Source organism: Desmodus rotundus, chromosome 2, assembly GCF_022682495.2.
Source record: "Desmodus rotundus isolate HL8 chromosome 2, HLdesRot8A.1, whole genome shotgun sequence".
Taxonomy (NCBI): domain Eukaryota; kingdom Metazoa; phylum Chordata; class Mammalia; order Chiroptera; family Phyllostomidae; genus Desmodus; species Desmodus rotundus.
Window position 1 is genome coordinate 66,964,223 of NC_071388.1, and position 27,617 is coordinate 66,991,839.

Consider the following 27,617-nt stretch of genomic DNA (forward strand, 5'->3'; position numbering starts at 1 on the left):
TAGACATTCTTTAATTTGAGTTTCTTCTGAAAAATTATTGCAAAGAAATGACTAATCATTTAGATAAAAACTAAATTAATAACATTTCCTTTGTCAGGCACATATAAGCAACAGTCAATTTATCTATTGGCAGAAAAAGGGTTTCGTTGCTGGTGTTGGAAGATTTGATTTATATTGTTTGGAGAAGGGGTATTGAGTAAGAGATCGGTCCAAAGGCAATGTCTTAAACTGTATACACATGTCATGATAAAAATGTTAAGTAAAATTACGTTGTTTTTTAAATCTCTGCCAACAGATAAAGAAGCAATAGTATTTTTAGGTTGTATTTCAAGTATATATACTGATGTTAAGCTTACTGTTATGTTAGGTGGCAAAGTAAGAAATAGAATTCTAAAAAATGATCAGTGTTATACAGATTAATTCTATAGAATCCTTTTTTTTATTTTTATCAACGGATAAATGAGGTCATGTGAGTAGTTAAACACTTTTTAAAACATTTTATCACACCCTGGCTGGTGTGGCTCAGTGGACTGAGTGCCTGGCCTACAAACCGAAAGGTCATCATTTTGATTCCCAGTCAGGGCACATGCCTGGGTTGCAGACGGAGTCCCCAGTTGGGGGCGTGTGAGAGGCAACCTGATCAATGTATCTCTTACACATGGATGTTCCTCCCCCTCTCTTTCTCCGTCCTTTCCCATTCCTCTAAAAATAAATAAATAAAATCTCATTAGCAATACCAGTAGAAAAACCATCTTAATTCTCATTTGCATTTTCTAAAAGATATTGTAATTTATAAGCCAATTAACATGCATTTTGTTTTCCTTTGGTTCAGCACAAATTTATACAGTAAAGCATTATAAGACTTAATAAACTTACAAAATACATTTTTGATGAGAAAAGACTAAGCAAAAAATAAAAAGGGAGCTTTTTTAGTTTATATTTTTGTATTTATTTTTCTTTATTTTTACTGTTGATATGATTGCAAATGTCCCCATTCCTGACCTCCGCCTGCCTCTACCCAACCCCACTCCACCCACGGCTGTCCCCACACTTTAGTCTTGTGTATGGGTTACACATATATGTTGTCGGGCTCATCCCTTCGCCTTCCTTCAGTCAGTCTTTCCCTTCCATCTCCCTTCTGACAGCTGTCAGTCTGTTCCATGCCTCGGTTTCAATTTTGTTACTCAGTTTATTTTGTTTATCAGATTCCACATATAAGTGAGATCAGATGGTATTGGTCTTTGGGTTCAAAATTTAGGTTCCATTCTCAATTTTCAAGCTTTTTTTCACAATGTCAAAGCTTTTAGTGAGAAAAATTTGAGATCCCATGTATAAAGATACCCTGAGACCCTTTGGGTAGATAAAAAGATATCCTTTAATCTCAGTTAGAAAATAAATAAACATTTAAATTTACCCAGCATACTGCCTGTTCTTAACTATTTTCACAATTTTATCTTAGTCTTTCCAATCTCTTCAGTAAAAATAAAGGACTACTGATTAAACCGTAACTGATTGAAAATAACTGACTGAATGCTATCTCAAGGGTATGGAGAGACTTTAATTCTGTGATACACCTTCACAAAGGGTAGGGCTCTTAAAAATCAAATTAAATTTTAGAAAAAAATGTTAACCAAGGATACTTTTACATTAAAATGGGGACTAAATAATTTTTAGTTTCTCTTTAAAAAGGATCTTTTAAACTATCATCTTTTATTATTTAAGCATTAAATCCTAAAGAATTTTTAAATGCAATTCTCCAAGTGTATATATAGCCCTACTCAATTTACAGCTTTTCATAAATGAGTATGAGACATTATGATAACAAATCTAGGTTTCATATAGTTCCCTTCTCATATTTTTAGATTTTTGAAACCTACTTAGTGGGTTTAAACATAGAGTTAGGGGCACCTAACGCAACTACCAAACTTTAACTGAGGTTCTTATAGCACTTTGGGTATCTTTATGCAAAAATTTAACTTGAACATGCTTAATCAATACCTTTCAATCTTATAAATAATCATAAAAATAATAAAATTGAATGTCAAAATATGCCTTGACTCTAGGCTGATGTTTAAATTGTCTATTAACAACACCACCACCAACAAAAGCAAACTAGTAATGAAGGCAGCTGCATAGAGAAGATGGGTAATTAACATGTTTTACATAAGAAAAAAGTATTAATATCAATTTTAATAATAATTTAAGTGAAAAGTCTCCTATTCTCAAAATACATTTCATAATTATCACCAGGTCAAGCTAATCTGAATCAGCAGCTCACATGATCTTTCTCAAACCTCTCAATGAACTTTTCGATAACTCTCAAGAAACACAGGGAGGGAGCTGCCCTGGCTGGCGTGGCTCAGTTGGTCGGAGTGTCATCCCATAAACCAAAAGGTCATGGGTTCAATCCCTGATCAGGGCACATGCTTGGGTTGCAGGTTCAGCCCCCAGTCTGGGCACATACAAGAGGCAAACAACAACCAATTGATGTTTCTTTTTCTCATCGATGGTTCTCTCTCTGTCTTTCTCTCCCTCCTTTCCCTTCTCTCTAAAATCAATTTTTAAAAAAAGAAAGAAAAAAGAAACATAAGGAGCTGAAATCATCTAATTTGGGAGACTGCATAGAGAATTATTTTAAGTCAGACCTGGGCTTTCCAATAAGGGAGCCACTAGGCACTGGTGGCTCGTGACACTTGAAATAAGATTAGTGTAACTGAGAAACTAAATTTTTAATTTAATTAATTATTAAATTAAATGTATTATTAACACAAAACTTGGGTTCCATTCTCAATTTTCTCAAAATTAAACTATTGCTCAATTTAGTAACTAAAACTTTTCATTATGCTTGCAAAATACCTGGCTATGTACTTATAAAGTAAAAATCTAGTTAAATCTAAATATACATCAAGAATCTCCAATGAAAAAATAAAAATATTGCTAACAAATTTTATATACATGTTAAAATATTTGATATACTAGATCAAATAGAATTCATCATTATTAAAAATTTATTCAACTATTCTCCTTTAACTTTTTTAACAATATCTATAAAATCAAAACTTTTAAAAATTAAATTCCTTAGGGTATAATTTAACATGCAATGAAACTCACTCTTTTACATATACAGCTCTATAAATGATAACAGATGTGTACAGTCACGTAACCACCACCATAATCAGGACATAATACATTTTCATCACCCCCTCTGCAATCAATTCACACCACCTACCTGCACACCATGGCAACTCCCTTTTCTGTCCCTAGAGTTTTGCTGTTTTCAGAATGTCACGTAAATGGAATAATACAGTATATAGACTTTTGAGTCTGGTAAAATCGAAATTTAAATACTACATCACTCTATGCTACTAACGGATTTTTACCATTCTGATATTCCCTTTCCTTGTATTATGAACATTTTGCCAAGGCCTATTTTTTGTTATTCCATTTTCAAAACTGAGCTTTCTTCCTTGTCACTATTATAGTCACATATTCATACTTCTAGAATAAAACTAAGCAGATTGCTTTATAGTTATTTATACACAGGTCCTTCCTCCCTCTAGACTGCAAGCCAGAAGCCCAGCCTCTAGAACTACTATACTTTCCAAAAGGTTAACTGTCTAGTGTAATTAACCGTGCAGATAACAAAGCTGAGAAATTTCCCATTGTGTTATAAGAAAGAAGAAAGGGAAAATAAATGAAGTGATGAAAAAGTTTATCCCCTAGATGAGATATCTAATTTTACTGAGGTCTCATAAAAAGATATTAGACTACACAGGATCCAAGAACTACAATGCCAGGTAATCAGGTGCAAATGTCAGTGGAGATCTAACTTACATTTTCACCCAGATTGTTATTGTTTTTTTCAGAGCTTGCTAACAAAGTGGAGTAAATTTGGAATAGTCTGTCTGACACTATTTTTCTCAAAAACACTTATTTCTGGTGCATGATTTTACAGAACAAAGTTTTTCAGGAACACATATACAACGCCTGCACCACATGAAGGCAAAGGCAATAACTTTGACGGCTCTACCTGAAAGTGGGATTTTTGTAACCACTTATCTTCCCATCACCAACTATATGAAATATAGTAAGTCTATGCTTCAAACAGGTTAACAAAGTATTAATACTTACTGAAGTCTCCAGTAAGAAAAACTCCTTCTGCTCCAGGAGCCCATTCTTTGCAGTACAAGCCACCATCAGCACATCTGTGGACCCCAAATGATTCATAACCTCTGGAAAACTTATCGATACCACCTTCATTCTCTCCAATATCGTTCAAAGTCTGGTTAAACCGCTTATACCTTTGAAAAGTACAAAAGAAGGAAGTTACAAAATTAAATTATCTTCCAGATAGTTACTGTAATCAAGTAACTGCTTTACTCTTATTCAGAATAAAGAAAAAAAGATATCATAAAAAGGACTAATGTGAATAATTTCATTTATTGGTAGAGTTTACCTGGGAGCCTGTTAGGTAAAATCATTCTTTTTTTTTTTTCTTTTTTTTTTGAGAGAGGGGAAAGGAGGCAGAAAGAGAGGGAGAGAAACGTCAATGTGTGGTTGCCTCACACTTGCCCCCTACAGGGGACCTGACCGCAACCCAGGCCTGTGTCCTGACTGAGAATCAAATGGAACCTGCAACCTTTCGGTTGGCAGGCCAGCATTTAATTCACTGAGCCAGACCAGCCAGGGCCATTCTTTTCTTAAATATTAACTAATCCCACTAACATTTCTGTGACAATTTCAACCACTTTACTATGAGAGAAAATACGACGTTTATTTTATTACATTAAATTTTAAAATCAGCATTATAGCAACTTCTACAGCAACTCCTATGTCTATAGCAACTTCAGTATAATAAAGGGTCATGCTATAACGATCACCTCTAACCCCTAATAAAATGAAAGAAAAATATTACCCTACAGCACAGTTTGGCACACTTTTCCTGTTAAGGAGTAGACAGCAAATATTTTAGGCTTTTGCAGTCACACAGTGGTCTCTGTTAACTGTGTAGCAGAAGCAGGAAGGTAGCCAAAGGCAATATGTAAATGAATGGGTGTGGCCGTTTTCTAATGAAGCTTTATTTACAAAACTAGGTGGCAAGGCAGAATTTGGCCAGGGGGCTGTAGTTTGTCTAGCCCTGTCTTTAGCAACTAAGCATGGAAAGAAGATAAATCAGGTCGAACTATGAAGGCTAGAGGTATGTCTATATTCTCAGCTGGTAAAAAAAAAAAAAAAAACCTATTGATGGCTGTTTTCACTAATACCCCCTAAATCTGGGAAGAAGCAAACTAGAAGAAAACTTGTAACTCTTAAAACTAGGGAAGTGAAGCATGTGGCAGTTGCTCTGTCAGAAGTGAAGGTTCCAGAACTATGAATTGGTTAATGCCAATAAGCTTTTTAAGGACTTCCCCATACCCTGATGATGAGGAAGCAATAAAAGTCCCAGAAAGATGAAATTAATCCACATAGGGTATATATAGGGAATATACGAAATTTGAGAACCTAACTAATGAAGAACACCTAACCTGGGCTGATGAGTAAAAGAAGCTTCCTACAAATCTTTCATACTATACCTCAAATTAACTAAAAATAAATTCCGGCCTGGCTGGTGCCAAGTGAGAGGCAACCACATATTGATGTTTCTTTCCTTCTCTTTCTCCCTCCCTTCCCCCTCTCTAAAAATAAATAAATAAATAACAAATAAATAAAACCTTAAAAAAAAAAACCTCCACTGAAAATTTAACAATGTGAGCATGAGCAATGTCTGTGCAAGACAGCAAAAATATTTGCAGGGCCATGAACACATAAAAACAATAATTTTCAAAAAATCATAAAAACGAGAGTAGAGAGAGTAAATGACAAAACAATAGAATGAGAGCTAAAAATGGACTACAAACCTAAGGAAACAAAAGGAGAAACAAAATATATCATTGGGAAATAATAAATGAATTGGCAAAGAACAAGGTACACATATAACAAAACTAGCATGTCATTAGTTAACTGAATAAATTGAAAATTGGTATAATTAAATAAAGGAGAAAAAAGACAAAAAAATTGAATATATTAAAAATAATCTAAGAGAAATGCAAAAATTGACCAAAAAATCCAAATAAGGACAGCTGTTAATTCTTAAAATGAAAATTAAATAAAATGGATATAAAAGATATAAAACTAGAATTTTTTTCTTAAGTAAAGAATTAAATCTGCATATTAAAAAGAGAACATTGTGTTACAAAAAAAAAGGAAAACAAAGATACAAACACACAGTTGAACATCTCTAGGGTCAAGCTACTGAACTTCTAAGGATAAAGAAGTAACTCTATAGACAACCAGCTACAAAAAAGTGAGTAGAAGGGGATATTTTTTCCCCAAAGAAACATTACAGTAAAGACTAAAAACCAACACAATTCTGAGAAGGAAAAGTAATAATCTAAACTTATCGTATGGGACAAATTCCTATTCAGAATATAAAAAAATATTTAAATATTGCCAAATTTATAATAATTTTAAGTCTATGGTACTAATGAACCATTTTTGAAGGAGTAAAAAACCTACTTTCCATTAAAAAAAAACTCTCCCTCCCTCCCTCCCTCTCTTCCCACATACACACTTGCCTTTCCTACCCCTTTCCTTCCCCAAGGAACATACCTTTGCTTTCTTTCTCCTACGCAACAAGGGCCCTTATTTCGTCTCTGGAACTTGTTTCTTAAACCCACGTAGCCCAGCTGGCTCACTTTTTCTACCTTTGTGATTTTCTAAATAAATTTTCTATTTCAATTTGAGTTCCTTTGCTCTGAATTCTTTCCAGCCGAAATCAAGTACCAAGGTTGCTGAACTGAGTTTCAACATCTGGTGCTGTTTCTCTACTGACCATATCACTTCAGTTTATTTATTTTTTAAAAATTCATTTAAAGTTAAATTTAACACATACAGTTATTTTGTTCATATTTCATTATATTATTTCTGTCTACTAAGCTATTTTTCTACCCTTTTCCTACATAAAAGCGTAAAACAATATCAAGAATGATGTTTTCCAAATATTACTGAGGACTTTTTTGGTGGTCTTTCTTTTTTACTTTCTCCCTTGCATTATTCTAATTACATATAACAAATAAGTAATATATAAACAAAAACTAAATGTTTTTCTGAATCTATCTTTCTTAGCCATTAAAACATCTACATAATCCCATACAATATTCTATAGAAAATTTACTGGGTATATAAAACGATGTTCATAAAATCAGCAAGTGAAATAGACTTATAGAACAAAACTGAGTTCCTGAAATAGTCTTAAGCATATATAGAAATTAAATACATCATAAAAGGGTATTTCATATCAGTAAAGGATGGTTTATCTAAATAAATGTTAAAGCCTGTAAGTTAATTATAAACCATAGATCTCTAAAAATAAAAACAACTTCTAGAGATCAAAGTTATAAAATTTAAATTAAAAATAAATATAACCAAAAGTTTCCCCCAAAATAAATATAAATGTCCAGTAAATATTTGGGAAAAAATGCTCAAATCCATACATAACTAAATAAGTAGAAACCTAGACTTCAAAATTCTACTTTCTACCTAACACACTAATAAACACATGATAATTTGTGTGGAAAAAGTGCACTGCAGGAAAAAAAGTTTCAAATACTCTTCAATGAAATAAAAGTTAGAGAATAAATTGGTATAAGCTACGAAAATTTCAAAATCACACTCTTCAACCAAATAACTCCAGTTTTAGAAATTTACCCTTTGCATATATTGCATAAGGAAGCAAAGACATCCATGTGTATAAAAATAATCAGTGTGGCATTATTTGTAACACCAAACGATGGAAAATAATCTACCTGTTCAACAAAGGAGACTGGTTAAACTGTGGAACACCCAAGCAACAAATTATACACAAGCCATTAAGAAGATGAAGTATAGAGATAAGTGTTTAATAGGAAAATATGTCCAATATAAACTATTTAGGAAAAGAAACTGCAGAGTAACTTTCCAAAAAGCATATATTTGTATAAATAAAATGCAGGCATAATTATGACTGGCATGTAAATCCATTTTCACATGACCTCATGCTGGGCACCTGGAAATCTCAATGGCCTAGGGCAGGCAGGGGCCTTAAGCCTCCCTAGAACCACCACATTCACCACATTTGCACGGTGAGTTTGCTGTATCCTCAGGGAAGAAAATGCCACAGAATCTGATCAGTAGAGCCCAGAGGCTTATGGAAGTGGTAGGTGTGAACAAGAGTATTTCACATATGACTCCTTTTTGTATATGTATGTAATGAATACACACAAACACACAGACGCATTCACATCAATGATTTTTAAAACTGCAAATTATGTTCAATCTATTATTTGAAACAAATTAACTTTTAATGAAATGACACAACCCCAGTCTCAATGACAGCGAATTCCAAGGGACACAGGAGCCAGGCAGGTATCAAAAATATGAGAAGATGGCTCAACATACGAAACAAAAAGTGAGAGCCTGATAACAAAAACACATGACCAATGGGGTTGGCCTTAGAGTATGGAAAGCAATGCAGAAAAGGACTCTGGAGAGTTGGAGAGTACAAACCCCAAGGAAAAGCAACAGGCTCTATTTAACAGCTACCGCCTATTGCTAACAAACATGCGGTGCTGAATCAGATAATTATTCAATAACCAAAGAAATATCAGACTTTGCTTTGAGCTTTCTCTAATTTAACAGTGGCAACTGCTTCAAAATACTTAAAATACTGAATTGGACCAAAAAACTTGATGTGCAGATGTCATGAAATACTAGTAGGCAAACTCTCATACTCTCTTAAGTCCTGTAAGAAAAAAGTTTTCTTTTACCTCCTACAGATATCACTCAGCTATAATTCTTGGTATGTGGAGGAAACCCATCTGTATTGAACCACATAAGTAATAACATTCAAAATAACTTGGACCTAGGGTAAAAACAAATATATATACACATACATATCATTGTAATATAAGAAAGATAACTGATTAAAAAAGATATAAACCTTGGAAGGTTAAATGTCATAATTTTATTGTCAATGTGGTTTTAATATCTTAAAAACACAAATTTTACATTTATTTGAGGTTTAAATTTTTAAATACTAATTTTTAAAAAAGTTTTACAAGATATATACAAATATTCCATCAATAATTCAAAAGAAACAGCATCATAGCATTATATTACTTCAACAAAATATCTTGACTTCCCTGAAGGTCAGTCCTGTAGCTTCTCATACAGAAATACACATTCCACTTTGAAATCACTATGGTTCAAAAAAAAAAAAAAAAAAAACCAATGCCTGAGGACACAGCAAGCTCATCATGCCTGTGCCCTCTGCTACCGCAGTCATCTCTTTTAATATTTTGCTATGAATTTATAGGATATTTAAAAAGTAGGTCAAGTTCTTAGTAACCAAGAACATAAAATGAAGTTAGTAGAGCAACTATTGTTTAGATATAAAATGTTATAAATATTATCGGATTTGGTCTCTACATTGATGTTTTTAATCCTCTTTTAATAAAGAAATAGAGGAACAGAAATATGTTGTCTAAGGTAAAGAATGTAATAAGCAATAAAGATTTAGCATCATTCATCACAAAATGTATACTTTCAGTAATTCAAAAGATATCTCAAATTAAAAGTCACATTTTCCTTTTCAAAAAAGCCCTTTAAGTTTTCTCATAGGGCTACTACCAATCTTATAATTAAGAAAATCATCATAATCTGATGAACAGTGTAGGTTCATATCCTAACTCTGTAATGTATGTGGCCTTGAACCACTCATCCTCCCTTTTCCTCAATTTCTTCTCCTGTAAGTGGGGAAAACCTCAGGTTATAAGGAATCAACAAAATCACATCAGGAGCCATGCACACAATAGCCAGCAAGTGCTCACTTGTCAGCTACAACTTTCTCCACCTCAGTGCAGGGCAATGCTGTAATATAGTTACCAATTTATCAAATATAGGCATCCTGCTGATTTAGGGAGATCCAAGATGGTGGAGAAATAAATAGAAGCTACATTAACCTCCTCCCAGAACCAATCTGTAATTATAACTATATTGTAGAGAAATTATCCAGAATAACCAACAGAACAATAGCTGGAGAGAACCCTTATAACCATGGACAGATGGAAGAAATTGCTTCAACAAAACATGACCAGTATGGAGTGTGAAGGAGATGCGAGAAGGCTGGCTGAGATCCCACGGGAGGCAGCTGAAGTTCTGGAGAGGAATTCAGAGGCAGCGGAGTGGGGGGAGGGTGTTCTCACTGAAAGTGTGTGGTCTAAACACCAGCCTGGGCTCCCCAGCCTACAGCACCAGACCAGGAAAGGAACCCAGATAACATCCAACTGTGAAAAGCAGCAGGGTGTCTGTCTTCCAAAGAGAGACAGCTGGAGTCACAGAGAGCCTTTAAAAGGGCCAAGGCACATAATTTCATTTGCAGTCCCTTACCTTTGGCTCCAGCAAAGTGGGGACAGAGTGGACTAGGGACTGGAGGAGAGTCTGGGGACAGAGGCTGTGGGGAGAGAACTGAGAGAGCAGCTGTCAGGATCTCTGTGCTGAGTCATCCCCATACTACAGGAGCAATATTGCTCAGGCAGAGCAAACTGCTCCAAGTGGCATCAGCCTGAGGGAAGCAATAGCCCCATCCTCAGGAATTACTCTGCCCAACCCTGTGGTTGCTTAAGCCTAATTGCTGATTACAGCTTGACTAGACTAACAATTGAAGGAGATAGCCACAGGCTGCCTATGGCCAGACTGGGATACCATCTGACATCAAAAGGGTTGGATTCAGAAAAAGAAAACAGTGAGATGATTCTGCTGTGCTTTTCTTCATGGTTTGCTTTATTTTCTCTCCTACATAGCTTGTTAGCATTCATTTCTTGTTCTTCAAATTTGTACATATTAAGGCACTAGTTTTTACATTACGATTTACTTCACCTCATATTTTGCTCCTCCCTTCTCTTACTCCATTTACCTTCTTCTTTCCTATTCTTATTTATGTTTTAAATAGTATTTTCTATCTTATTATGACTTTTTCCATTCCACAGTCATAATTTTTCACTCCTTCAGCCTCTCAAAAAACCATTTTTCTTTTCATGAGTCACCTCACATTCTTTCTCCCATTCTTAAAATACCCTTACTCTCTCCCCAAATGTACCGATCTTTGCTTATCCACTATGGATATGGTGTTTGTTGTTGCATTTCCCCAATTTTATTTCTAGATCTTCACTATTCTTACATTTTAGATCTCATATTTCACCATTCCCCTCTCCTACTCCATTCTGCCTCCAACCTGCCCTTTCTTTTTTTCATTTTAAATTTCAGCTTTTCCCTGTCTTAGCCTGGTTTTCATTCCTTATGTAACAGGGTGCAGTCAAGAGGGGGACCCAAATAGGGATTTGCGATGAGGTCCAGAACTCAGGGTGTCCAGGAAATATTAGAAAATATGTATATATATATTTTTTCTAGTATATATATAAAAGAAATTATATATATCTATATAGATACATACATACATCCCATATCCCATACATACATCTCATACAACACATAATCTTCCAAAACTAAATCAAGAAGAAGCAGAAAGCCTAAACAGACCGATAACAACAAGTGAAATTCAAGCAGTAATCAAAAAACTCCCAGCACACAAAAGTCTCCAGGGATGCTGGATGGTTTCACAGGAGAATTTTACCAAACATTTAGGGAAGAGCTAACTCCTATCTTTTTCAAACCATTCCAAAAATTCAAGACAAGAGAATACTCCTAAATCATTTTAGAAAGCAAGAATTACCTTAATTCCAAAATCAGGTAAATACACAACAAAGAAAAACTAAATGAAAGACAAAAACAACATGATTGTATTACTAGATGCTAAAAAAGCATTTCATAAAGTAAAGCACCCATTTATGATTTAAAAAAACCCTCAGCAAAGTGGGAGTAGAGGGAGCATACCTCAACAGAATAAAGGCTATATATGAGAAACCTACAACCAACATCAGACTCAATGGGCAAAAACTAAAAGCTTTCCCCTTAAAATCAGGAAGAAGACAAGAAGACAAGAAGACAAAGAAGACAAGTGTCCACTTTTACCACTTTTATTCAACATAGCCCTGGAAATTCTAGCCATAATGATCAGATAAGAAAAAGAAATAAAGGCATCCAAATTGAAAAATAGGAAGTAAAACTGTCATTATTTGCGGACGACATGATAGTGTACATAGAAAATCCTATAGGCTCCACACACACACAAAAAAAAGTTACTCAACCTAATAAGTGAGTTTGGCAAAACAGCAGGATACAAAGTCAATATTCAGAAATCAGATGCATTTTTGTACACCAACAATGAAACATCTGAATGGGAAAATAGGAGAAAAATCTTATTTACTGTATCAACAATAAAAATGAAGTACCTGGGAATAAACTTAACCAAGGACGTAAAAGACGTGTACTCAGAAAAGTACAGAATGCTGAAGAAAGAAATTACAGAAGATACAAATAAATGGAAGCATAGCCTGTGTTCATGGATTGGAAGAATTAACATCGTTAAAATGTCCATACTACCTGAAGCAATCTATAGATTCAATGCAATCTCTATTAAAATACCAATGATACATTTCGTAGATTTAGAAAAAATATTTCAAAAATTTATATAGAAGCAAAATGTACCCCAAATAGTTTCAGCAATGTTTAAAAAGAGGAATAACTTCAGAGGGACAACACTACCTTATATCAAACAATATTTCAAAGACACTGAAATCAAAACAGGCTGGAACTGGCACATAGAGCAATGGTTCAGAATAGACTGCCCAGAAAGAAACCCATGTCTCTATGGTCAATTAATATTTAAAAAAACAGGGCAGAAGTATAAAATGGAGTAAAAATAGCCCCTTCAACAAATGGTGTTGGGAGAACTATAATGGTACATGTACAAAAAATGAACTATACTACCAACTTACACCATACACTAGAATAAAATCAAAATGGATAAAAAACTTAAACATAAGCCATGACACCATAAAAGTCCTAGAGGAAAACTGTGGGAGCAGGAGGTGGGCGGGGCAAGGGAGAGCAGTGGGGGAAAATCAGGACAACTGTAATAAAACAACAATAAAGAATACATATATAGGCATGCTAATATTGGGTTGCCCAAAAGTCTGTTACATTTTTTCTGTATGATGGTTCTAGTAGTGCTTAGTCATCTTTAACTTCATTCAAAACAATTTTGTTAGAGTGTACTGTTACAGCTGTCATATCTGCATGCATTAAAAAAATTATAATTGGTGAGTTTTTGTGCAGCCATTTTAACATTGAAGATGGAAGACAATATGTAATTTTTTTGGTTTAATATGCTTTATTATTTAAAGAAAGGTAAAAACAGAATTGAAACACCAAAAAAGATTTGTGCAGTGTATGCAGAAGCTGCTGTGACTGATTGAGAGGGTCAAAAGTGGTTTGCGAAGTTTCTTGGTGCTATTGCCATTTTGGCCAAATAATTCTTTGCTGTGGGGCTGTCTTGTGCATTGGAAGATATTTAGCAGCACCTCTGGCCTCTACCAACTAGAAGCCAATAGTGGGATATAGCCAACACACTGAAAATATCCAAATCAATAAAGTTATTGGTGGAAATGAAAAACGTGTCATTTATTTCATGGAAAAAACATAATGGACTTATTGGTCAACCCAATACACACTCTGACGTACTCAATATTGACTTAAATGTATGGATTATGAAAAGTTTTGAAGAAATGCTGACTGGATTGACCATTAAAAAAGAAAAAAGTTACTTTAGGGAAGTAGCAAGAGATGTTTGGAAAAAAATGAAACCGGCTAAAATCTTTCCTCTCCTGGAAGACAGTTCATAATAGATCTGTACTAAAGTTCCAATTTCAGGCAGAGTTTTGAACACAGGAGATATGTCAGTGGAAATGAGTCATACCTTATGTGAAAATGTCTAGGATGTGGAACTCTTTCTCAAGTGCTTCTGAGTGGGCCTGAATCCCAACAAACCCATGGGGGGTATTCTTTTTTTTGCTAGCTTAATTTTCGAGTTTTTATATTGTCAACTGCTTCCTAGGGAGACTTGGATTCAGGGCAAGAAAAAACTCACAACTAAATGCTCTACAGAATTTTTAATAGCTAAGAAAGGGGAAGATAAGGTCAAAGAGAGAGGAAATAAAAAAAATTTGGAGGAAAAAAATATTTTTAAATTGGCTTTTAAAAAGACTTGATGACTGGCAGAAACTTTCTTCTTTAAGCAAAAACATCCAGAATATACAAAATTATCTACATATTAAGGATGTCACATGACAATTAGACATTTGAGACTTTAAGTGAATAGTTTATGTCCCTCAATTTAACATGAGTATACAACAGCAGCAAAAAAAAAACCCACAATATAATTAATACAGGATAAAAATAATATTGCCTTAGTAATTCAGTTACATAAAATAGGATCCTGTCCTTAAGAAGTAAATTAGTCCAAAAGAAGACTGTTCAACTCATGACAGGATAAGGCTGAGATAAGCAAGTGTTAAAGTAATAAGCAAGACAACAGAAGGAATTAGTGGGGGAAGAAATTAGAGAAGGCCCTGGGGGAGGAGGGGGCATTTGTACTGTAGCTTGAAGGATGAGAAGTATATTTTGACAGCTGGAGAAACAGAGAAGGGCAATACATATGTAAAAACTAGGTGGTTCTTGTCCATACAACAACTAGCTATGTTTATCCAGAGCAGGAGGATGGGTGGAAATCCAGTGATCAATCAGGATGAAAAAGTTGGTTTACATCTAGATAATTAATTAAATCAAAAATAAAAATCCTTAAAGACAGAGAAGATAACTGATGTGATCAGAGATAGCTTTCAAAGGGAGCAGTTTAAAAGATAAATTTTAGTACACAGAGTCCATAGATTAAAGAAATCTTTATTAAAAAGAACAAATATTGAAAGTACAAAAAATTGTAAACTTGTTTGTGTTGGGGACCACGTTGTGTGATATCAGAGACTGTAAACCCACGAGAACAAGACCTTGAAAGAGGCCTGTAAGCCTCGACTGGAACGCCAGTAATGCTGGAGGCAGGCATGACCTGATACTGGCACTGAAGGTTCCCGTGGGAGATCAGGCCTAAAGAATGCATTACACCCCTTGAGGATTTAATTGCTTTGTATAGCCCTGTTGCCATGAATCAGATATCTAAGTCCAAAAGCAGGAGTGAACTCCTTATCCCATGAAACATGCCTTAACAAACATCTGGCATCGGCATGTCTAACAGACCCTGACCTGAGGCAGATCTCTTGTTCTCCTTTGACTGTTACCTATAAACAATATCTGTTTTCTATCACTATTGCCTTTAGACATTGATTGATGAACTTTGCATGCATGTACACCCTGCTCAATGAAGCCATTTTGGAGAAGGGCACGGGGCATGCTCCACTAGAGGGAATCACCACCCCTTTCCTCATTGAACAACTGATTGTGCCCAGGACAACTCATTCTCATCCGAGACTGGGAGGACTCCACAGGATGGAATTCCCCACATGTTTTGTACACAGATAATCAATAAAAAGAATTTAAAATTGGATAGCATAGTACATGTGGTTTCTTATCTTTGTTTTTTATTATACTTTATTAATTCTGCTATTATAGTTATCCAAAATTTTCTCCTTTTGCCTCCCCCCCAGCAACCACCACTTCCTCAGACAATCTCCAAACCACTGTTCATGTCCATGGGCCATGCGTATAGGTTCACTGACTACTCCATTTCCTATATTGTCCTTTATATCTCCATGGCTATTCTGTAACTACCAATTTGTGCATCTTTATCCCCTTACCTCTTCACCCATTACCCACACCCTCCTCCCACCTGGCAACCATCAAAAGACATTCCAAATCCATGCTACTATCTCTGTTCTTCTTGTTGTTTAGTTTGTTTTTTAGATTCAACTGTTGTTAGATATGTATTTATTGCCATTTTATTGTTCAGAGCTTTGACCTTTTCTTTTTCTTAAATAAGTCCCTTTAACGTTTCATAAAATAATGGTTTCATGAGGATAAACTGGTTTGGTTTTTACTTGTCTGGGAAGCTCTTTATCTGTCCTTCGATTCTAAATGACACCTTTCCTGGGTACAACAATCTTGGCTGTAGGTCCACACTTTTCATGACTTTGAATATTTCTTGCCAATCCCATCTAGCCTGCAATGTTTCTTCTGAGAAATCAGCTGACTGCCTTATGGGAACTCCCCATGTACGTAATGAACTGCTTTTCTCTTACTGCTTTTAAGGTTCTTTCTTTATCTTTAACCTTTGGCATTTTAATTATGATGTGTCTTAGAGTGGGCCTCTTTGCATCCATCTGGTTTGGGACTCTCTGTGCTTCTTGGGAAATGAATGTCTATTTCCTTCACCAAATTAGAGAAGTTTTCTTTCATAATTTTTTCAAATAGATTTCTAATTTCTTGCTTTTTCTCTATTTCCAGCAACCCTATGATATGAATACTTGAAATTGTCCCAGAAGCTGCTTACACTATCCTCATTTTCTGGAATTCTTTTTTCTTCTTGTTGTTCTGATTGGTTGTTTTTTTTTTGCTTCCAAGAACCAAATCAATGTTCCAAATCATTGATTTGGTTCTCAGCTTCACCTACTTTACTGTTGATTCCTTGTAAATTTTTCTTTATTTCAAATAGTATATCTTTCATCTCTGATTGAATCTTTTCTATGCTGTTGAGATCCTCACTAAGTTACTTGAGCATCCTTGTAACCAGTTTTGAACTCTGCATGTGAGAGATTGCTTACCTCTCTTTTGTTTAGCTCTTTTTCTGGAGTTTTGATCTGTTCTTTCATTTGGGCCATGTTTCTTTGTCTCCTCATTTTGGCAGCCTTCTTGTGTTTGTTTCCATGTACTAGGTAGAGCTGCTTTGACTCTGTGTCTTGGTAGTGTGCCCTAATATAGCAGGTGTCCTATAGGGTCCAGTGGCACAGTCTCCACTTTCCCTCAAGCTGGAGACTGAAGTTGTGCCCTTCAAGTGGTCTGAGTAGACCCTCATCTTATAGTTGAGCCTTGCTTGCTGTTGGAAGATCAATGGGAGGGATTTACCCAGGCCAGTCAGCTGCAAGGATTGGCTGTGACCACTTACCACCTACCTTGCCTTCTGTGGAGGATCAGCTGTGCAGGGGAAGGGTGGTGGTGCTTAGAAGTGCTCTCTTGCTGTCCATTGTGTGTGCTGGCCCTGGGGTTTCCTGGGTGGGGCAGGCCAAGGTCAGCGCCTACCTGTGTTTTTCTGGGGTTCCACCCTTTTTGAGCTATAAAGCAATCTGAGAAGACTGCTACTTGTGATGGGGTTGGAAATTCTCAGGTGAAGCCAAGCTGTGAATCTAGGCTGGCTGCTGCTAGTACTGGGCCTGGGGCTCACTGAGGCCAAGTGCTGCTTCTTTGAGAGGATTTAGGAAGTTGTAAAGCATAAGCCAAGACCAGCCATTCATATGGAAAAGCCATAGTTAACAGCTTGAATGGGTCCATAGTTGGGGGAACAGAGCCTCAAGGAATTACTAGGGTGAAGCAAACAGTGTTAGCCAGGTTGACGGCATCTCATATATGGCACCCACCTGCTGGCTCTATGGATCTGTGCAGGGAGAGTTCAGAAAAGGAACAATGGCCTCTGTCTGCCATTCTATCTGGGAGAAAATTGTACCCCAACTCTCACCTTGATTCCAGTCACTTCAGTTCCTCCCCATATGCCAATGATGCCTTAGAAGCTGCTACCCCAGTGCTGGAGTTCAGAGAGAGTGAGTTTGAGTAAGTCCGTATGTAGGTTCTTTAAGAGGAACTACTTGGGACTCCAGAAGTTTCTTCTATTCACTCAATCCCTGCTAGGTTTTTGCAACCAGATGTTATGGGGACATTTATTCCTGGCACTGAAGCCCGGGGCTGGAAGACCTGGTGTGGGGCTGGTACCCCTCACTCCTGAGATATCCCTCATGAATTTTATCCGCCACACATAGGTGTTGGACCAGCCCATTTCACGTCTCCATGTCTCCACCCCTCCTATCAGTCTTGATGGATGTGATTCTTTAATTCCATAGGGGTCAGACTTCCATTGAACTTGATTTGTCTAAGTTCTCAGTGATAGTGTTCTATAGTTTAGCTGTAACTTTGATGTGGTTGTATGAAGAGGCAAGCCATGTTTACCTACATCTTTATCTTGATGGGAAGTTGCCGGTTTCTTATTTTTTAATGCTTTTCCTTATTTTTAAATGTTTACATGTAACTGATCAACAAATAAATGTATAAATTTTGAAAATTCATTTAAAATCTCAGTGCCATTTCCAATTTGTATCTAATTCAGCACACACTCTTCACTTCATCTATCAGGAAGCAATAAATAGGACCATTTAAGTGAAGGTAATAAGAAGATAGTGATGAACTCCATCCATTTATTCCATAAGTATTACTGAGCATCCACTACATATCAGTGGTACATTAGTTACTGTGAACATAGATATTACAAAACCCATGCCTTCAAAACATTTTTCTGTATGGGAGATAGTAGAGCAGAAAGCAGCAAGAGGAAAGCATTACATAAGGCATTGTTAAGACTTATAATCAGAAACCACAGTGGCTAGCATATAAATTATACAAAGACAAGGGAAATATCTGTTTTGCATAATGATGTACATAAGCACTTAAAATACTGGCACAGAATAAGTATTTGGCAAACAGATATTTAGCGAGCACCTATACTTGCTAGGTTGTGGCTAAGGAAAGGTGATATAATGGTTAGATTTAGGTTTAAGATTACAATTATTTTGCCTGAATTTGAATTCCAATCCTACTTCTTAATAGAAATAACCAAGACTAAAATTTCTAATCTGAAATGAGAATAATTGTGGAGCCTAGTTCATAAAGTTGTTTTAATAATAAAATAGGATAATATACCTAAAATGCATAGCACTCCATCTTTCACATGAAATGATGAATAAACACACTATTTGGACAATAAATGTACTTAATATGATTGCTAAATTTAAGAACAACATAGAAAAATCGGGTGGGGTGGAGGGATGGGGAGAAATGCAGACAACTGTAATTTAATAACAATAAAAATTAAAAAAAAAGAAAAATCAACAACCTCTTAAAATATAAGAAAGTTACAATCTACTGTAACTATACTAGACTCCTAATCGCTTAGGCTCATTTTCCCTCCAGGCTTTGTACACTAGTTCGACTAAAACTATGGAGGTTGTGGCTATCAAGGAGCTACAGGAAGAGGCCAGATTCCACAATATTCGTGCTTGGAGGAATAAAAGCCCCACGGGACAAACTCTGACCAATAAGAGATAGAAAATGGGAAAGGGTCCTCGGATGAATTCCTCACCCTTCCTCTTCAAGGTCCTATGTGACTCAACAACCAGCTTTGTAAGAAAATAGATTATCGCACATAAGAAACTGATTCCCCGACTTGGGTGCTATATCAAAGTCAAACATATGGAGTCACAAAAGTGAATAGCAAGCCAGGGGCTGTGATGACCCAGTCAAGCCACCAACTGCTGCTGGGAACCAAAACACATCTGTCTCAGCAGTCAGTGCTATTTAAGATGAATGCAAACTGCTCTGTAACTTAGGTCTACTCTGAATAACCGATAAAAATTGATGAAAGACAATTAATACCCAACATCTCATTTCTACTTAAACTGAGAGCAACAGGCATGTCCATGGTTTTTACTCAAGTAGTTTTTCTCACTATTATAGTCCTCACTGATGCCTCTGGGTTCATGAGATTTGGGAGTAGATGTTAATCAAGTGAATTATTTCATGTACGGACTTAGTCTAAGACTAAATGGTATGAACCACCTATCATGTGTCAAGCATGATGATACATTATAAATGACAGATGTTGGAAATAAAGGTTGGGTTTACTAATGGGTTGCTAGGATTTAGACTTAGATTTTTCACTTAAGGCTGAGGCTGTCAGAGTTTCAGCTTCTTCATTTATAAAACAAAATGATGATACCATTGATATAAGCGCAGCTATGCTTATATATATGATTATCACACCAAAAATAAATTGTTTTTATGACATGTTTCATCTTTCTTTTTAAACAAAAAAATAAAAGATTTCTAAGTCAAAAAAGAAAACCTTGTAAAATTAGAATAATCCTATCGTGATAATTATAGCACAATAATAAAATCTAAATATGAATGTAATTACAAGCAAACATTAAGTGTGTTAATAACTTTAACCTTTTTAAAACACCTTATTCATTTTGTACTATCTCTAAAACACAGTCAAAGGCACTGTGGCCAATCTGATAAATACATGTTCAGATCATATCTAAGAACAAATAGTTGATCTCCTATTTCCTGATGTTATGTAAAAAAAAGCTATTTAAATAGTTTTTGACGTGGCCTAAAGTCAAATGCACTTTGGTTACTTTGAGTTTCAAATTAATGAGATAAATATAGAAATTATAATTATATAAAAATCATTGAATCTTTCTTTTTGAGGAGGGGGAGAATGATGTTCATTCAAAAGTGTTAAAAGCTAACTTTTAAAAGTTAGAGTTGCTACTATTTAAAATAGTGTCCTGAAGGTAAATAATGGCTGCTACTTATTAAATGTTCTTTCCTAATTCTGGTACTGGGTGGTAAAGGTGAGGAGGTTGTGGGAGATTATTGCTGAGATCCTTCCAGATCTAAACCCTATAAAAACAGAAACATGAAGTTTTTATTCAATTAGTAAAAAAGTAAAAATATTCCACTTAGTAGTATCACTCAGAAAGCCTTATTCAACTCCTGATTTATTTAATAATAAAGTGTTTATTTCCAGAATTCTATATTTAGGATAATGGCAATGACATTTAATGACACAACTTAAAGAACCTACTCTATAGCCATTAATATAAACATATTTTGACTTCTTAACAGATTAATTAATTAGAATATATTAACAAATGTAGCTAGAAATTAATTTTAATCACTGTGTCTTGTCTCTTGGTTGCAAACAAATTAATAATATATTGCCCTTGCAGTTTATCAAGGTATGATTAATGGTCAATATTAAAATTTCTGGAGTCTTCTGGCAATGTGAAAACCTGACTGCCTAACTACAAAAAAAAAATCATCTAAATGTAATAAATCAGAATTACTGAAGGTAAGTCCTATGAGATGGCCCATCTGGTTAGGTCTGGAAGGGTCAAGTATTGTCCCAAGCACTTTAAGCAGCCGGCCTCTTTACCAGCCACGCTCTTTTCCATCATGCTCCTGTTCACGTCTTTACTACATGCTCTGCTGATTACCTTGGAAAAGGGTAATGCTGTAAAACTGTTCCAATGACCTTTGAGTTTATTTTCTCTTGTGTAATATGAAACATGAGCTAACACAGTCTTAGTCTACTGATTCCCAGGAAGACATCTAACTTAATGTTTCAACAGTTCTTGGCTCAAATAACAGTCTGTTCTGTGGTCCTGTTTCTCTTTTTGGAAAAATTACATGGCAAAGACCTGAGGTTTGGGCTAGAGAGAGGAGCATTGTAGGTCCTCCATGATATAGACAACAATCTGCACAATAGCTATGCACCTAAATATATAGCCACCTAACCTACTGAGAAGCAATCCAATCTTTCAAACCACCACTAGAATCTTGTTCTTAATGTGTCTCAGGGGGGTATCAATAAATAGATTAAAAGCAATGATACTTATATCCTTTACTCTTTTTAGATGAATGTCACTGTTACTCAGACATGGCCAAAATTTCTGTACTCACCAAAATAGGGAGGTTAAAATATCAAAAGATAGAAGATCTAGCCAACTCTAAGGTACTAGTCATGTTACTTTGAGGGACTCAAAAGGAAATCCAACACTTTGCTACTAAGGAACCGCTATTAAGTGAGTAAAGCTGGAAAGTAAATCCAACACTTTGCTTCCAGAGTATTGGTCTTAACCATTATACATAACACCATCCAAAACATTTTGCGGTTTGCTGTTTTCCACTTGATCTAGACTTTTATACTAAATTTAAATTATTTGTTACTTAATATTTGTCAAATAACTTCAATAAACTAAACTTTTGAAGAAAAAAATTTGCTGTATGTAAGAGTGATACAAATAGGGGAAAATAAAATCACTAGAAAACTCCCTTGAAAAAAAAATTGAAACTTGTCATATTTGCACTAGCTAAACAAATCCACAAGCCATTATTTTTCCTATTTTACTTTTTAAAGACAGAGAGCAGAAATCACAATGGCACTGATTCTAATTGCCCAGAGAATTTTATTTGAAAAGCAAGTGCACTTGTCACAATGAACCTGAATTACTCTAGGAAGCAAAATATGCAAACACATACTATGTATAACCCTGATGTATATTTTCAAGCTGATGTCAATTATATCAATTGTAAGATAAAAACTAATGAACACAGATTTTTTTTTTCACCTAAAAAGATCACCAAAGATCAGAAAGCTTAAATTCTGGCACTTGGCAAATTTTATCCTTGTGAATATTTTTATATTAGAAACAGTATAAATGAATCAATTTTCCCTTTGACAATGGCATAGGACACACCATACTAACATATATCAAGGAATATATATATATCTCCAACAAAAAAATCCACATCTTTTGGACTAAACAGCCATGAAATATCAAAGGTCTATCAAGCACATTGACAGTTCTTTGCCTTTCCTGAGGGAGACAAAGGTTTCAAAATTCTGTCAGCTACAAAACCAAAAGATCAAAGAGTTTTCATAGTGACTCCGAACACACTGGCAAGATCTCTTTTAAGTTATAAAAATCCAAGTTTCACAGCTATATCCATCTATCTGTCTATGTATTTATACATATCAATATATTGTGTATTATATATGGCTATATATAACATATTTACTTTATATTCAATGACCTAACACAGACCAAACAGAATAGATCTAAAAGCACAGCACAGTTTGGTAAATATTTATATATAAATATGCTATATATAACCATGCATGTATATATCACGCACATGCAAACACACAATTTTTTTTTATATCTAATGACCTAACAGGAACGAACGAGAATGGGTCAAAAAGCACAGCACAGTTTGGTAAATAGAGTAGCCAGCCATATCGCTTGCATTCCAGTTTACTATTTCTCCTGAATGGCACATTTTATTCTTTTAAATACCCACACAGAGTAAAAATTTACTCAAATTGAGATTGGTATAAAGTATATAAATGTTAGCAACATTACTCTGTAGGTTTTGTAATGAAGTATGGATGCAAAATGACCTTTATAAATTTCATTTACATATTATCAATAGTCCCTCTGCCAAATAAAACTACAGTAACCAAAACCATAATGCTATAAACAGATCTGAAACAAAACCTAAGGTTAAGTTCCATTCAAGTACAATTAAATCTGTTTGCTAATAATGAAACCCTAATGCTTAATTTAGTAGCCTATTCAACATCAATAAAAAGTAAAATTTTAATCCATCTAGGACTTATTGCTTATGGCCACAGTTTTGCAGATCAGTGTTCCAAAAATGCTCTGGGCAGATCACGTAGTGGTACTGATAACTAATGTTGTGGCCTATTCATAATCTAAACAACTACTGGGACTGTGAACTCACATAGGCTTACAGGCCAATGTTTCCCAAGGCTGTGATCACAAAGAATTTGGCCAAACTGTGCCAATGGTATAATCATACAGCATTATAAATTTGTCTGCTGACATTTTCCCCCACCGAATTATGTGTGCCATAAAGCCAAATCATGTGTTGTTTAATGTTACATCCTCAACATCTAGTACCACATCCATTACGGAATAGAAACTGAAGAAATAGTTCCCTCAACATGTTTCACCATGGAGCATTTATAATACTAGAAAATGTCTTAACCTGGGATGATTTCAATGATAATTGCCACCTATTACTGAGCACCTTCCATGTACCTAGCATTGTGCTAAGTGCTCTATCAACAATATCTCATTTAATTCTCTCAGTTCTATGTGTTGAGAATTCTGTACCTACTACACAAATAAGGAACCCAAGGATCAAGGATGTTAATTAAGTACCTTGACCAAGATCACTCAGCAAGTTATTGCCAGAACCAGAACTTTTAAAGACCTCTTAATTCTATGTTGAAGTACCTTAAAAATAGTCATCATGATACTCACTTAGTTCATGTGGAATCTTTTAGCTCTTAGAATTAATAGTCATACACAGTATCATATACCCCCATGCACATAACATATATTTTATTGAATATGTATGCTATGTACATACATGAAATATTAGGAAGTGTTAAATCTCTATGGGCATTAAACAAATGTTCATAACACACTGTTAAGTAAAAAAGAATCAAGTTTAAGTGGTTTGTTGTTTAATTATGAATGTATACTAAGGTTTAGGAAAGTATCTTAAAGATTATACACCAAAATGTTAACCATGATCTCAGAATAAAGAGCGTATGAGTGATTTTTCTGTATTTTGTCTTTTAATTTCTGCATTATAAACATGCAAAGACAATAGAATATGAAGTAACTTATGAAAGGCTCAACAACATAATTATTACTATTTTAAAGCTTATTGTTTAAAAGTAATATACAAGTTCTATGGTTGAGCATATTTAATCCACTTGCCTACTTTAACAAATGTTTGAAAGAATATTTGTTAAAAAGCCAACAAGTGAGAGACAGGGAGGACAAGCAAATAATGAAAATATACCTAATTTGCAATTATACTAATCAAATAACTGTAATAGAAGGCATAACTCTCCTAAGTCAACAGTATGATCTTCTACCACGGATCACTCTGATGAAATGGAAGGTATAAGGCCTTTTAAAGCACACAATGCAACATACAGGTAATGTATCATAAACCTGTACACTTAAAATCTATATAATCTTATTAACCAAAGCCACCCCAATAAATTTATTTAAAAAATAAAATTTGAAATTTAATAAAAGCCTTAAAGCTGACTGATTCTGCCTATAAACATTTCCTCTACCCCCTTAATCCATTTATTAATTCACTTTTTTAAATGTTCATATAAATACATATATATAAGTAATTATCTCATACATGCATATACATAATCTCCTACTTTAAGTCTCCAATACTTAATCAGGTACCTAACAACATCAGGCACTCTTAAATAAAATACCTCTTTAACTAAAAAAAATAAAATAATAATAATAATAAAGTTGGTGCTTGTTTTAAAAAAATTCAAGTTTGGTAAGGCTCCCCGGCATTGCTTGCTTACAGTATCATTTCCTCAGGGATATAACTCACTGCAATCTTCCTGACACTTCCTTACTCCCAAAAAGTCAGCCCCACCCTACACCAGAAACTGACACATCCTCGATATTAAATAAAAGTAATTGTTTACAAAGAATAAGGCAATATCAAAGGTACCATATTTAAATAAAATCTACCACCTACAGGACAATAATCCATTCCAATTTTTTTACCTTATATTTTTTTCTTGAAAATACAGTACAATACATCTTAAATTACTTTGCTGCCTGTTGCAGAGAGAGTCCCAGTGATAGATCTATTTTATTATTGTTTGCTTCAATACCTATTTCCCTCCTTTCCTCTTACTTCCAGCAACATTCTCAAAACCATGCTTACAGACAATAAATACTAAAGGCAGTAGCACTGAGGCATGACACACTCATTTTCTTCTAAGACTGGTTACCACCAGAGCACAAAAGTCCAGCTCTGCACACTCAGAAGTAACATTATTTCTATTTTAAAACTCCCAGAGAAGACAGAAGCAGCCATGTAATTTCCTATCTGCAGCTACTCTCTCAGCCCTGCCTCCTGCTTATTGACACTGTGCAGCAGTATGAAAGGCATTAGTCATTTGGTCTCACAAATCAACTCCAAAATCAAAGCCTGTGTTTTGGTAGCATGTTTGCTTGTTTTGCTTTCTCTGTTTTATTTCTCATACCTAGAAAACACCGTATTTCAAATCCCCTCTCTTTAACTCGCTGGTAGAATGAACACCTAAACAATAATTGTACCCCATCAACGACTGGGGCATTTCAACAACTGCTGAGAAAAGCACGTTTGACATTTTTCTCCACAAGACCCCCTTTTCATTTCCTGGCCTGGTTCACCGAACATGGCTATAATTGAGAGAATTCCAAATGTAAGGAAAGATTCACACTACGGGAAATACATATGTATATATTTAAAATATTTTATACAATTCTAAGTGAAACTAGATTTGTTTCCAAATTCATATTAAAAAATAGTATTCACCAGCATTTTCTCACTAAAATTCTAATTTTAAAAGATAAAAATGTTTCCAAGTATGATAATAAGAAAATTATGATACTGTGCACTAATTACTTCCGATACTTCTGTGGTATCAAGATTTAACTTAAAATTACAGTCTTTACCCAAAATTTCCTCTACAAGATCTTCCTAGTCAATTTAAAAAATCACAGATTTTTTTCTTAGGACAGAGAAAATCTTTTTTCTCTTGTTCAAAAGAATAAGAAACTTGAGAGTCAACCAACTACAAAATAGGCATTTCAAAATTCTACAGTTTCCACAGTGCCTCACACAGTCCCTACACCCCTTCATAGTCACATCACCTAGGTTAGAAAATAGTGTCTTGCCCTGGTTGGTGTGCCTGAGTGGATTGAGTGCTGGCCTGCAAACCAAGGGATTGCCGGTTCGATTCCCAGTCAGGGCACATGCCTGGGTTGTGGGCCAGGTCCCCAGTAGGGGGTACATGAGAAGCAAACACACATCAGTGTTTCTCTATCTCCTTCCCTTCCTCTCTCTCTAAAAATAAATAAATATTTTTAAAATAGTATCTTAATGATTTCATATGTATATATGAAAATGTGCTATCTTCCACTAGAAGAAAGAACTCTCATTCAAGAAGTAAAAATTAGTTTTCCTGAAAATAAAAAATAAAAATCTAAAATAAATGCACTTATACCCAAACACTATAAAAACAAATACTAATACTACTTTTAGATACTTGAGTCACATAAAATCTTTAAAGCCAAAATATGCATTTTAACTTACAAATTCCCAAAAAGTGTGTTTCTGGGGTGCTTATCACAGTCAAGATTTTGAAATGTTTGCTGAATGCCTGTTACTGGGCCCAATATCTAGAGATAAGGCCCAGAAATTGCCATATAAACAAAATGTTCCTGATACACTATTATGTACATCAAACTGTTTTAATTGTCTACTGGTGGGTATACTGCTTCTTAATGAACTGATAATTAAGAGTACTTTTTCTCACCTCTTTATCGAGAGAATAAAATTAACCATATTAAGAACTCTATTTTACTTGATGTTCCAATTTTGGTAAAATTCAAATACATTTAATTTTCATAAGATCATATTTATCCTTTCAGAATAATAGCCTCTAATAATACATTCCCCTTCATGGGTTTTTTGTTTTTGTTTTTGTTTTGGTATTAACAGTAACCAAGAGACTACCTTGAGATACATCAGTGTTGTGAACATACGTGAGAAATGCCCCTCTCTAAAGTCAGACTTTGGTTTCTTTTTAAGAACAATGAAATGTTCATTTCAGGACATGAAGAGGCACAGATCACTCAAAGGGTTATATATAGAAGTTGCTAAGCACACTGGGA

The 27,617-nt window shown here is 34.9% G+C and overlaps 1 protein-coding gene across 1 annotated transcript in view; it reads right to left on the minus strand.

Moving 5' to 3' along the window:
- GBE1 (1,4-alpha-glucan branching enzyme 1) overlaps nt 1-27,617 on the minus strand; it is a 260,412-nt gene that overhangs the window by 201,411 nt on the left and 31,384 nt on the right. Inside the window, exon 2 of the mRNA XM_053918274.1 lies at nt 4,132-4,301. Within this exon, the coding sequence (XP_053774249.1) occupies nt 4,132-4,301 (170 nt within the window). The remainder of the gene's footprint in view (nt 1-4,131; nt 4,302-27,617) is intronic.